This window comes from Alosa sapidissima, chromosome 15 (genome assembly GCF_018492685.1).
Source record: "Alosa sapidissima isolate fAloSap1 chromosome 15, fAloSap1.pri, whole genome shotgun sequence".
NCBI classification, from domain to species: Eukaryota; Metazoa; Chordata; class Actinopteri; order Clupeiformes; family Clupeidae; genus Alosa; species Alosa sapidissima.
Window position 1 is genome coordinate 8,380,908 of NC_055971.1, and position 13,597 is coordinate 8,394,504.

General features: G+C 38.7%; 1 protein-coding gene across 4 annotated transcripts; it reads right to left on the reverse strand.

Annotated features, from left to right (window-relative positions):
- Positions 1-549: 549 nt before the first annotated feature.
- LOC121683300 (tubulin-specific chaperone cofactor E-like protein) lies at positions 550-11,550 on the reverse strand. 4 transcript variants are annotated; one of them, XM_042062879.1, is made up of 9 exons: positions 10,925-11,550; positions 9,856-9,981; positions 9,100-9,264; positions 7,884-8,023; positions 7,554-7,735; positions 6,687-6,943; positions 5,700-5,826; positions 4,590-4,706; positions 550-4,189 (listed from the first exon to the last, which is right to left on the reverse strand). In XM_042062879.1, exons 3-9 carry the CDS (start codon positions 9,236-9,238, stop codon positions 3,862-3,864), a joined length of 1,290 nt encoding a protein of 429 aa, XP_041918813.1. In that variant the 5' UTR covers positions 9,239-9,264; positions 9,856-9,981; positions 10,925-11,550; the 3' UTR covers positions 550-3,861. The 4 variants fall into 4 exon arrangements, with proteins under 4 accessions (XP_041918813.1, XP_041918811.1, XP_041918810.1 ...); XM_042062877.1 differs by having other exon boundaries at positions 9,100-9,334; XM_042062876.1 differs by having other exon boundaries at positions 9,100-9,403.
- Positions 11,551-13,597: the final 2,047 nt, after the last annotated feature.

Below are 13,597 nucleotides of genomic sequence, written 5' to 3' on the forward strand. Positions count from 1 at the left end.
TTCTGACGTAATACCATCGCCGCCTTCCACACAATCACCCTGGTGACGAAAATAAACACCCCAATTTTATGAAATAAATTAGTAGTAAGCAAAGATTCTAGAGCGGAGCTCTGTTCTAGAATCTTTGGTAGTAAGTCAGCTGGCAAGCGAAAGGTATAATCATCTATAATCAGTCAAAAACTAGTTATATACCCAGAAGAATAAAGTAGTTTTGGTTTTGACTAAAACTGTAGCTAACCATCACCGGTTTGTAATATTAACATAATGCAGTTTTTTGTCGTAATGGCTGAACTAGGTCTAGCTTCTACCTGCATATGTTTTTTTTTCCCACTTTCACTAGCAACCAATGTGTGTACTGCAGTAGCCTATACAGTTAAGTGATTATAATGCGCTTTTCCAGCCCATTTTTGGACCATTAGAACGCCCTGTGCAACCGCCTACAAATTACTGATTTCTGTCCTTCTGTCATCTAGTGGTAGCTCATCGTTTGACAAAACATAATGGACCAGGCTAACGTTGGTGTTCATAAAATAACCAGTCAGTCCTAAATTATGTTGCACATTTTATTATGAGTGTTACATTTGCTTTAAAGTTTGTCTGTGTTTACATTATGAAAAATAATATAGGCTACATAATATAGGCTGCATACATATAGGCTATATTTATTTGAGCACAGTAACCTACTGTAGCCTAATGAATTAGAATTTGGAAACCAGCAGGCATGACCATTTGCAACTTTAATTTGTGTAGGCTAATCATCTGAGTGAGAACTGTTCAATTATTAACATGTATGTTACACAGATACAACAAATTCATTCTTAATCTTATTCTTTATTTACATTTTTGCTTGACAGGTGAGAGAGGATATGAATGTTGAAGAAATTAGGTCTACACACTCAAGCCATGTCAGCTGCTCTGTGAATTATGAATAGAATAGCCTACATACATACTTATATTTTTTGTCACACATATTCAGCATAAACCTTTTACATACAGCATGATTAATCAAGGCAGAAATGAGTATAGATCCACACTGATAACTTTTCCATTGTAGAGTCCTGTTGGTTTTTTAGACCCTTTGCATAATTTGATTAACCAATTTTACTGTTTGAAACTCCCAACCACCCTGCCCACATGCACAGCGAGGATGGGAAACAAATATCATATTGTTTTCCAAAGTCATAATCAGCTGTCATCATTTACTTCTAGCTATTCAGATATGTTTTTCAGGGGCATGGTGGGTGTAAGATAGTGTCTCTCCAGTTCTAGACAGGCCTATGTGTTTTAAAAAGGCTACATTGAAAATTAAAATAATAAAGAAAAAAACATGATTTACTAATTCAATATAAATACATAAATAAACCTGAGACAACAAACAACCAATGACAATGGCCAATAATATAATTAATGTTTTCTTAACATAAGTCAAAAGTAATTAAACTACACAAAATGGCAAACTGTAAAACCACCCAGACATATAAGTTCACTAACAAGCATGCCAGCAGTCATCAAATTGGTCCCAAAAGATACTCAACCATAACCAATAATGCAACATCAAGAAAAAAGCAGACACATTTCATGGCTTATGGAACCAACATAGGATATTGCACAAGTCTTCTCTACTATTAGGTATGCCTCCTGTTTGTAAGAATATTATGTCGTCAATACTGTATGATTCTTTTGTTCTTTACCATAAGTGCATCCAGACAGACCTGACCTACAGCCAGTCAAAGCCATCTACAACACTGCTTCCATTTAAGACCACGTGGCTCAAATGACCACAGAGTAGCCTACTACACATCTACTAAGGAGTATATCATTTAAGGGTAAATGTCTTCCCTGTATATCAGAATGTTCCTCTCTGCTACACAAAAGCAAAATATGTTACCCTATGCCATGCATCTGTACCCAAATACTTCTTCATCTAAGGGAGTGCTCAGCAAGCATGTATTACAAAGCTGCACGTTGCTTTTTAATGCTTCTGTACAAGTCCCTTATATCACATCCATTAATGTGTGGTCCAGCACAAAACCACCTCATACACTGTGAAACAGTGGCAGAAATTCATTCCTTGTTACTTTTAGGTCCTCTAACCTTCTCATCATTAAATAGCTGCAGGATAAATGCAATAATACACCACTGGTTATTTCAGAAATAGTGTTTCCGTTATCTACACATTGCCTTAACACATTAAGTGTCTAAAGCTTGACCTTTGTTGTTATATATCATAAACCTAATAATGTAAAAATGTAGTGGCCTGTAAATGATGAAACATAATGTATGAAATCTTCACAACTTGTCTTTTTACATCAGTTATGCAATGTGACATGCAGGAAACCCCATACTGCTGAAACACAATTCAACATTAATCACGTTTTAAACTGTTGACGTGATTGAACAGCATTTGGAATACTGAAATTCACTTCTATACATGTTGTTATTTTCAAATTGACTGTTTCCTGTGCTGGCATGTGCAGTGTATTTCAGACACAAACCTGAGAGAATTTACCTACAAATTTCACCTCTCTAGTCTTTGCACTGGGCGATAACACTAGGATTATGTATTTCCCATATCCTTTAATATGTGGGACCATATATATTCCAGTCTTAATTATAACCAAACAGTCTCTGAATCGTATATACACACTTTTGCCTGAACAATGCAAAACAACAGCAATACAAACAAACAGATGACAAACAGTGTGCTAAAGTAGCAGGACCTCTGTGACCAGTGTCATGAAAATAAACAAAAGCAAGCATCGATGCGCCTGTTATACAAAGCAACAACATTATTAATATCATGACCATGCCAAGGATCAGCAACTGAATCTTTGGTGGAAAAAAGCTGAGATCAGTGCAATTCTGTCTCACACAGAAAAAAGAATATTCAGTTATTAAGCCATAACTGTCTCCACAAGGCTGTGATTCCAGAACTCACAAGCCACAATAAAGATGCACACTTTATACTCTAAGCAGAATGTTACAGTCTGTTGAATTTAAAATTCATGTGGTCAATAATGGTGCACTCAATATATTTGTACCCTTGGAAAACTAAAAATATTAGTAATATTTGACAGACATTCTGTTTAATAATGTCCATAAATCGTATTTGGCTGTGAGATTGAATTAAGCACAAATATCCATTAACACTTGCATGAACCACCTCAAATAAGCTGAACTCAGACTAAATAGTTCAGGTCCACTTTCCACCATTGCAGCCTCACAATGGTCGCCATGTTACTCTAATAAATTCTTAATAAAGGCTCTCCAAATGTGGTAAATTTAATACGTAGGCTAAGGGTAAAACATCCTTACGAAACTCTTCAGTAAGAGAAAAAAATGATCCTTTTTAAATATCCGCAAAAAACACAGCATGACAAAGACAGCAACAGTCTATGGTTCAGGCCATCTGTCAAACAGCCAACAGTTTGAGCTCTAAATGATTGTTTCCAAATGCACTGGGAGCCCTTGATGATGGCCCTATGCCCTCTATGTGCTCTAGGCTAGCCCATAGACGACATGTCTTTGATAAAAAAAATAATAATAAAAAAAACAGGATCAAAGAAGAAAAAGGAAAGTTGTGAATATAGATGTCCACTCACATGTCAGTGCAGTTCAGTGCAGGGCTACATACAGCTATCAGACTCTAGTTGACAGCAGCTGACAGAGAGGCCTGCACATTCAAGAACTGAAGCAAGCAAAGGGTTGGCAGTTTTTTTTTCTTCCTGAAAGTGTGGCCCACATCAAATGTGACTTAGATGGTGTTTGTGGGAATAACGTGGGTAGAGGTCTTACTAGATTAAGGTGTGTGGGGGTGTTGGGAGGTGGAGTGGTTGGGAACGTTACTCAGGTCTTTAGCACTTATTTGGTCTTGGGCACCACCAGAATCTCATCGCCGTCGCGGATGCTGTAGGAGTAGAGGGCACGTGTGCTGTATGATGTCATCTCCTCTGGTCCGAAGGGGCTGTGCAGGTCCTTGTCTATGTAGTAGAGTCGCATGTTGTTGGTGGAGAGCCGGACCACTGTCTTCAGCTGTTTCTTCAGCTCGGCCACCGTCTGATCCAGCCGGATGCTCACCTGCTCCACTTTTTCCTCACAGTGAACCTCTACCTTGGCATGAAATTTGGGCCGCAGGTCAATCTCGGCCAATGGCTCCAGCTTCCCATACTTGGTCACCAAGCAGTGGTACCTTCAGAAGTAAATAGAGTCTTTGACCGTTAACTTAAAGGCAATATCCAAAGGTTACTAGTTTGATCCTTTTGTTTCAGAACTAATGCTTCACTTTAAATGTGCTAAATAGAATTGAAAGTTATTTTATTTTAGCCCAGCACTGGTAAATTAATTCCTTGTTGACTATAAATGTCAAGTCAGGTGTACATGTAAATGTAAAAAAGGTACACGTCATAAATTGAAACAGGAAATATGGAAATATTTAGGAAATATTTCAGGAAATATTATTATATAATATATATAAATTACTGTCATGATGTATTGCTCTGTGCTCTTTTTATCAATGCTTTCCAATTGTGATGGAAACCCACTTGACCCAGCTAGTTTTCCCCATAGCTGTGTCTATGAGACTGGTGTACCTGTACGGCTGCTCCCCTGCCGGGCGGTTCAGATAATAACGGATGAAGAACCTCTCAGCGTCCTCTCGCTCACTGTCAGTCACCACACTTCCGTTGAGGTTGGTCACTGAGGGTAAGCTAAAGCAGCAGAAGCACACCATCAGAATGAAAAGTGTCTCCTTCTCAAAGGGATGACTTTGAGACCACATATCTTAACTTGGGTCAGTTCTACTCAAATGTGTTATATTGAAATAATAAACTTGAGGGTAGTGAGACTGATTGATTGCCCTTAAAGCAATCAAAGCAAAAATATACATTGACATGTTTTCGCTATGTCTGCAGACAAGTTTTTCTGAGGTTGAAAAGACGGCCATGTCAGTGTCTCCCAGTGCTACTATCTATTTTTAAATTGCTTATCAAAGCACCAAATGCATCCTTTCATTATCACCTGCAAATGACATTCACATATACACATTCACCTGCATAAACATTCATTAGAGCGTAATTACTGGCCCCTGAGTACTTGCACGGCAATTGACATGGCAGTAATTATGCAGCACCTTAGTGCTTAGTGTACCCAACGTCCAAAGGATCATGAGGGGCTGAGCTTTCTCACTTCTTCATAAAGGACAAAACTAGCCATATGGATATGAACTGCTAAAACAATGACTGGTTCCTGGGATGTCATTTTATGTCAATCAAATCCTATTCCTTTTTGCTGTGTTAAATACACAGTCGTCATTGTTGAGCTCATAGTCTTACAGTTCACTCCTGACTGTAATGTTCATGCTTTACTTTGACATAATCTGCTGCAAGGAACACTGGATCTTCACAATGTAGAGTCAGCAGAAGAGTTTTTTTCTGGCATATTTCTCTGTGAGGATGTTACCACTACTATTGTGACATCATGATTGTATGTAATGAGAGACGTGTTTATTTGACATAATTCATGTATTTTGAAAGTGTTGCAGAAACAAATAATTTGCAGAGGCGGTCACTATCACATTTGCAGTAATGCACAACTAACTCAGACTGAACTGTTGTATTGTTCACTTATGTTCTAGGGAACTTGGCCACTTCTATGAAATGTTCTCAACACTGATACATATGTTTTGTGTAATGAATACTTACTGTGCTATCATGAGACTTCGGCGTTCAGTATTCGTATAGTTCTGTAGTAAAGGTATCCCTCGAATTCTTACTTCTTCAAGTTTTGGGAAAAAGGTGAGCTTCTCAATATCTTCCCATTGCTGAAGACCTAACACATAAATGCTTACATTAATTATGAATAACGCTTTTGACTTTTGACACTGGGGAAACAGGCCCTGGGAGGTCACATGGCTATAGACCTCTGAAGTTCGCTTACAAAAAGTACCCAAAGCGGCCATCTTTGCCCATATAAGGAGATCCGGGTGTTAATTGAAGCTACCTTCCTACCTGACAAGTTGCATTGCAAGTTAGCTCTGAGCTAGCAAAAATCTAAGTTTGCCATCTTAATGTCCTGAAAATCACAGTACTCACTTGGAGGCAGAGGACAAAAGTGTAGAGCAATTTCAGAATTCTGCATTTCAGAATTCATTTCGCAAGAGTTTAACAGGTGCATTATTTTCCCATAAGAAAAAATCGCATGATATAATATATGGGCAAAGATGGTAGCTTTTTTGTAGGTGAACTTCAGAGGTCTACTGCAGGGTTAAATGCTATGTCCACTAGGGGGCAGGCCATGACTGCAATATTTTCCTGTAGTTATACAGTAGATTTCAATGTTGATACTCCATTACAGTCCACACTTGATGGTTTTGCACGATGCGTTGTTCAATTTAGGGTAAGTACACAACTGATGTCCTGCTTAGCCACAGGATATACATGGCAATATAAACACTAACAAAGAGATGTAGTTGAGGTGACAGTAAATTGAAAACGTATTCAAAACTAAATTACAAGTTCTCACAGAGTATCGTTGCAGTACTAGAAAAGAAATATTAGATGTAGAACTTGATAATGACAATAATAGTACCCATGATACACAGTATTAATAAAGTAAATAGAGTAGTTTGAATGACCACTGATTGCATTGATGAGTGAGGCAAAATTAATTTACATTAGCAATGAAAGTACCTGCATTGTGCAGATTGATGCTGCGTAAGTTTGGGAAGAGTCGTCGCAGTGTGTCTCCAGCATCCTGAATCGCGTTGAGGTTGTTGTTGGCCATGACCAGAGTGTCCAGAGAGGGGAAAATAGTCCCAAACTTACGCACCTCGTCCCAGTCGTGCAGGTTGTTGTCGGTGATGTGCAGCAGGCGGAGTGTCGTGCAGGACACGGTGGAGGGTGACACAGTGGTGTACTCATTAAGGCACAGGAACAGCTCCTCCAACCTGACCACCACACACACACACACACACACAGAACAAAAAACACGTGGAGCACGCTATTGAAGGGATAAACCGAGTGACACTGAATTGTGATTCATGACACAATTTGAGTGAAAAACCATGAAAAAAAGAAACAAAGGCACAAAGAGTAGTGGTGAAAGTGTAACGGAGTGCCGTCTCGGCGGTTGAATATGCGCACTGACTGCCATATCAACAAACCTGGCTCTTTGGCGTTGCAGTCAAGTTGCAGGTTTCATACCCCGCAGACCCAGGTTCAGGGCTGGGTGGGGTCATAGCTCTCTCTCTCTCTTTGCTACAGAAAGCTTTGTGAATTTATACATACCATAAAAGTTGGTACTATGGAACGAAGATTGAAGTAAATGGAAAAGGGGCAGCAAAGAAAGAATTTGAGTACAAATAAAGTAACTTCATTTAACTTTGGTTTAAACCAGGTTGTAACAAATGTTTAAGAATAGTGTATGTCTGGAGAGGAATCATGTTTCTTGCTATACCAACATAGTGGGCCAGCAAAATGATTTCCCTTCATATTCCGTTGTTGTTAGGATGGGGAAAAATCAATCAGTGAGAGCACACTGATTGCCGAATGCCTTACTCTGGGATCTCTCGGGTGATGGTGTGCACTGTGTTCCAGGAGACTTGAGTATTGTTAAGGACAAGACGATGGACACGAGAAAAGGCCTCGGCACAGCTGGGCTCCAGCACAGCCTCATTCAATGGGTTTGAGCTAAGGTTGAGAAAGTCCAGATTTGGGATGTTGGACACAATCTTACTGATCTGAAATGTGAATTAAAGAGAGCAGAATTCAAATACTCATAAAATGCACAGCAAAGACATAGTAATATCCACAGGGGACTTTTTAAAATCCCATCTTACAATTCCTAAAAACGTTCTGTGGTCTGACTTCTGTGGTCTGCTGACTTACCTCATGCCAGTCTCGGAGCTTGTTGTTGGACAGATCGAGCTCCATCACATGGGCACAGAAGGCAGCAATCTCCCCCTGATCTCCAGCTCGACTTATCCCACAGCCATTCAGCACCAGTATACTGGGGAGGTTCAGCCGGTCTGTGCAGACGATAACTCAGTCATGATGACATCTCACAACATTTAGTGGCCTTCACAGTGATATACTGTAGTAGACACCCTCTGCAACTAGGATATGGTGCTGTCTGGACCATGAACATTGGCATTCACTACAAATGTATTCCTCCATCTATCCTCAGATGTGTTCAAGCCATTTCACACTTCACTGTTTTAATGATGAACTAACACAACATACTAAATAATTCTGTATTCTCCACTACTTGTCAAATCATTCACATTATTTAATACCACACTAAAATGCAGAGGTGGACAAAAAACAAAATTCTTTTCTTAAATCAAATAGATAGACCTTGTCAAATATTGCTCCAATACAAGTGAAAGTTACATTTTTTACAGAAGTACTTTCTTTTAAAAAAATACCCCAAGTATTTTTCCTTTCCTTACATACAACATCGACTTGGCAACTGTTAAAATCAATGCATTAGTACACAATCTTGATTCGCAAATCAAAACCTGTTCACAAATCTAAAATATTTCACTGCCAAATACAAAACTGGATAACTCATTCATTTACTGTTTAATTATGAAAGATCTAGCTATTTAGTGAATGTCAGGTGAGTGTCTAATTTCATTCCAACTTCACCATGATCATGGAGGATGTTCTGATGAAGAATCTGCTGTCACCATCATTACCACAGCCATTGAAAGAAGTAAATTCAATGGTCTGTCGCATTAATGCATTTAAAGAATCACTGCTTAAAATTAACAAGTACTTCATGTTCATTTCAAATGTAGTGGAGTCAAAAGTACAGTATGTCTTTCATTGTAATGGAGTAAAAGTCAAACGTTTTCAAAAATATTAATACTCAAGTTAAGTACAAAAACCTTGCTTAAGTACTGTAATCAAGTAAATTTACTTAGTTACTGTCTACTTCCGTGGAAATGCTTTTCCCTAGTACACTAAATATCAGTAGCAAGATCATTTATTTCAATGCAAACTATCTTTAGTGGTTAGTGCACATATCTTGTAATGATTGAAATATGTCATGCTTGTAAAGGAGCACAGATTATAGATGACTGCACCGTCTCAGCCTTACCCTTCATGGGTGATCCTTGGGGGCCAATGGGTACTACCACTCCCACGCCGGGTCCTCGGCGGTACGGGAAGTTCTCTGGACTGTACTTCTCACTGATCACCTGCATGAAGGTGCGGCCCTCCTCCTCATGCTGCTCCATCGTCCTGTCCCACGAGCCCTATGGAGCTGACCGTCCCACAGGGGGGGGGAAACAGCCATATACAGGAGAGGTAACACTGGATACTCACCACACTAGCTGCATGAGAACCACCAGACACACACATCAGGCAAAAAAAGCAGTTGTTGCACCAGGGAGTACAGAGGCCTAGTAAAGTGATAGTACTGCTGTTTAAATAGACCTAGAGCAAGGAGGACACCTACGCAAGTTCATTAACAAGAAAGAGATAGCAAGTGGGAGGTGTCTTATCAGCTTATCAGTGCTGTGCAGTTGGAAGGTTAGATTCACAATTCCATCAACAGTCAGACCATATTCCGAAGTGCACTAAATGAGCTAGGATCTTGACAAGTAAATAAATGTATCCAGATGAGTTCTGCAAATCATACATAATTATGAAACAGTAATTACACAATAATTAATAGAACATGTGGAAAGTATACTGTGCATTTACAGTAAGCTGTAAATTCGCATAGATCAGAATGACCCAAGCCTGAATGCGGTAGGCCTACTGCTATACTACACTAGATGCTAATATGAAATCTAGTCCCAGTGTTGTTTAGTACCAGACATCAGCTACAATAAAAGGTTTGAATGAATACCTTCCACTGGCTGGCCACCTGCAGAGGTGAGTCCTCTGTTTCCTCTGAGCAGCCTGTCTCTCCAGTGGAGGGCTGGGAGGGTAGCTGAGGCTGTGGCACACGCAGGTCACCTCTAACAGGCGGACGCTGAACAAACAGAAGGAAGTTCAAATTTCTCCTAATATGTTACCATAACAGAATGAAAGTCTTTTGTTTTATGACAGTCAGGTCAAACAGTCAATAGCAACTGAAAGTGAGAAGTTAACCGATCACACCAAGTGTCCCACAAGAAAATATTGTAGGCCTGTATGTTGTCTGAAATGATTTCTCATGATGTAGCCTAACACAGACCATAATGAGATGTTGGCATAAGGATTTTTAATTGCATGTGGAAATCTGCAATTCGAGCACAAGTGAGCCTACTGTAGGCTACTCTATAAAATATTAATGTCCATTGATTGCATGTTCCCTTTCACAGTAACAGTTGACGTAATTGACATTTTCAAATGACAACACACAACTGGTTGTGTAGGCTACTAGGCTTTTATAGTATTGAAAACACTAGATGTAATGTATTCAGTTGTGTACAGGATTAGATTGGCAGTCTATAAAATATGACAAAAGATGCACTGACTGTAGGCTACATCACTCCAACAAGGTTATATCAAGCCTACCATCGAATCAGCTAATGTCTAAATAAAATAGCCTACATAGATTGAAAGTATGGGAAGCATTGCGTTTCAGCAAAAAACGATGCGAAACTAGCCAGGCTACTAACAGGACTCGAACTTAGTGTATGCTACGTTTGTCCAGATAACTTAGGACGAGTATTTTGGAAATTACAATACTGTGCTACCCAAAGGATGTGCTATATGTTATCAGGCTACGGATACACAAACGGATGATGATTGAGACGGGAAAGAAATCGTACAAAAATAAGCACGAATGATGTTCTCTGGCTTAGACTATATAGCCGTACAACAAACAGTGATTGCGGACTGTGGTTAACGCTACATATCTGATGTACATATTTTTTTCAGACGTACCGTTATACTGTTGGGTAAATTGTTGTGGAATGTGTTGTGCTCACCTTAGCTGTGAACCTGTACTTGCGGTTTTTTTTGTTATTGTTGATTCAGCTGTCAGACAAGCGACCGCCTTCTTGTAGGAAGTGACGTAGCATAATTCACCATAAAATTGTCTGTGGGCTCACGAGATAAGGCCTTTAAAAAATAGGCCTATTAGACACAAACAGTGATCAAAGACATCATATTTTGTTTTATAAAATTTACATTTTATAGACACAGCCTGTATAAGGACATATGGTTTACAAGAGTAGGCAGGCTAAGCAGAGTTTGTTATGTAGGCTTAAACTACGAGACAATTTAGATAGGAATAACAGTCCAGAAGGCTAATTTAATCCCAAATAGGCCTACAGATAATCTCACAATTCAAAACTTTACATTGTTGCCAACATGCAAGTAGTTATGCTAGAGGAAATTGTAATTATACACTGGTAGGGTCACTCTGGTTCGAAATTTTGCAGCAATAAGATTGCGTGAGCACTTTTTTTTACCATATACCCTACGATAGCCTATAGAAGCACTTGATTAGATGTCAATCAATAGACAGTAGGGTCTAGTCTAAATAGTCATTGTGGTCTAACTGCGTTTTTGTGCTTTAGCATTTTCAACAACTAATGAACCTCTAAATAAGAGGGGGTGGTCACTCATTAGGGCCAACATGCTCTTTAAACTTGTCTGATTCCACAGAAAACTGATTACACACTTTAAGAATAAAAATCCACTATATTCTCTAAATAGCATGTCAAACAAATTGAACTAAACCTTGAAGTCAATCAGCAAGCTAACCTATTTCTAGATGATCGCTGAGCCTGTCCTGAATGTTGACAAGCCAGCGATAACTTAGCCTTTTAATGTCATAGCACACCTGCTGTTGTAGCCTCCTAATCAGTCCAGAAGGGGGCACAAATACATGAATTTTGCGACATAACCTACCATGAAACTAGCCTGGCTCCGCGTGTCCTTAAAGCCAGCTACTGAACTGAACTAAAAATGGCCTATTTCAAAATTCTGCAAAAGCAATTATTATTTAAAGTAGGAGTGTTGGTCATTTTCAAAAGTCCCATATTTAAAAAAAATGTGGTTGTCCAACTGAAAAATAACACCTTCTTATTTAGACTATAAGGGACCATCAACTTGCCCAAGGGACTATAGATGGCAATCTTACATATTTACATTTTAATGTTCATTAATATATGCTGTCTCTGTTTTAAATAAATAAATTACAAATTGCAAAATTATACTACAACGTTTTGGTTGAATTGGTTTATATTTTTTCATTTTCATTTCATTTTTATTTCTATCTTGTTATCATATGTGTTGTTGCTTACTTATTCTCTACCCAATAACTTATCCATATATAACTGTTGAGATATATCTCTATAAGATGTCCAGGTGTCATCTTAGATACAGAGTTAAGCTTCAAACCCCATATCAGTAAAGTTAAGTGCGGCCCTTTTTAACTCAACAAGATGCAGAAAACCATGCCTTTATTGCTAGCTTAGACTACTGCAATGCACTTTTTACTGGTCTCCCAAAAAACATATAAAGAAATTGGAACTCAGAACTATGCTGCTAGACTTTAACTAAGACCAAGACGAGAGAGCACATCACCCCTGTGTTAGCTGAACTGCACTGGCTCCCTGTCTCCTTTAGAATTGATTTTAAGGTTATGTTAATTGCTTACAACACTCTGAATGGCATAGCACCTTCATATATCTCTGAGCTTTTAATATCAACCACAAAGGAAACTTAAATCTTCCAATGCTAATCTTTTAATTGTACCCTAAGTGCACCAAGCAAAGTAGAGAAGCTGCTTTTATCCAATACACCAAAGCTATGGAACACCCTGCCTCTTTACATCAAACAGGTGAGTTCAGTGAATATCTTTTAAAAAGACCTACCTGAGACCTGAGCTTTTACTTAACTCATTTTATCTTGTAGATTACTTTTTCAGATTATTCTACATTCGACTGCTGCTTTGCTGCAGCCAGCCAGAAGCAGATGGGCTCCCCTAAATCGGGTTCTGCTCAAGGTTTCTTCCAGGAATATTGGAGTTTTTCCTTGCGACTGTTGCCATAAGGTGCTTGTAGGGGTTAAGGGTTAAGGCTGCCAGTTTTCTGGTCGTTGTGTTCCTTAAATGTCTGTATATAAATTCATTTAATCACAACAAATATAAGAACATACGGACATGACCGCTGTAACCTCGAGCAGATCCACGACTCAAGGGCCTGACCCATCTGCCTAGGGTCAGATACAGAACAGTAAGGTCTGTATACATGACAAATGCATAAGTTAGTCAGGTGTAGAGAATAGGACATGGTGTTTAAATGGCCACAGCAACGAAGCAACAAAAAGGAATGACTGAAGAAGTTGTAGGAAATTGTTGGTATTTGTGGGGGCCCGCAGCAAGGACTTGCGGTTTGTAGGGGTATGTATTTGTTAGTTAAGCCTATATATATACTACCGCAACAATTTGCTGTGTTAGCCTCAAAATGTACTATTATTATTATTATTATTATTATTATTATTATTATTATTATTATTATTTTCTTCTCTATTATTGTGTTACATGTTCCATATATAAAGCACTTTGAGCTGCATTCTATGTATGAAAGGTGCTACACAAATAAAGCTTATTATTAATTGTTAATAATAAAGCTTATTATTAATTATTATTA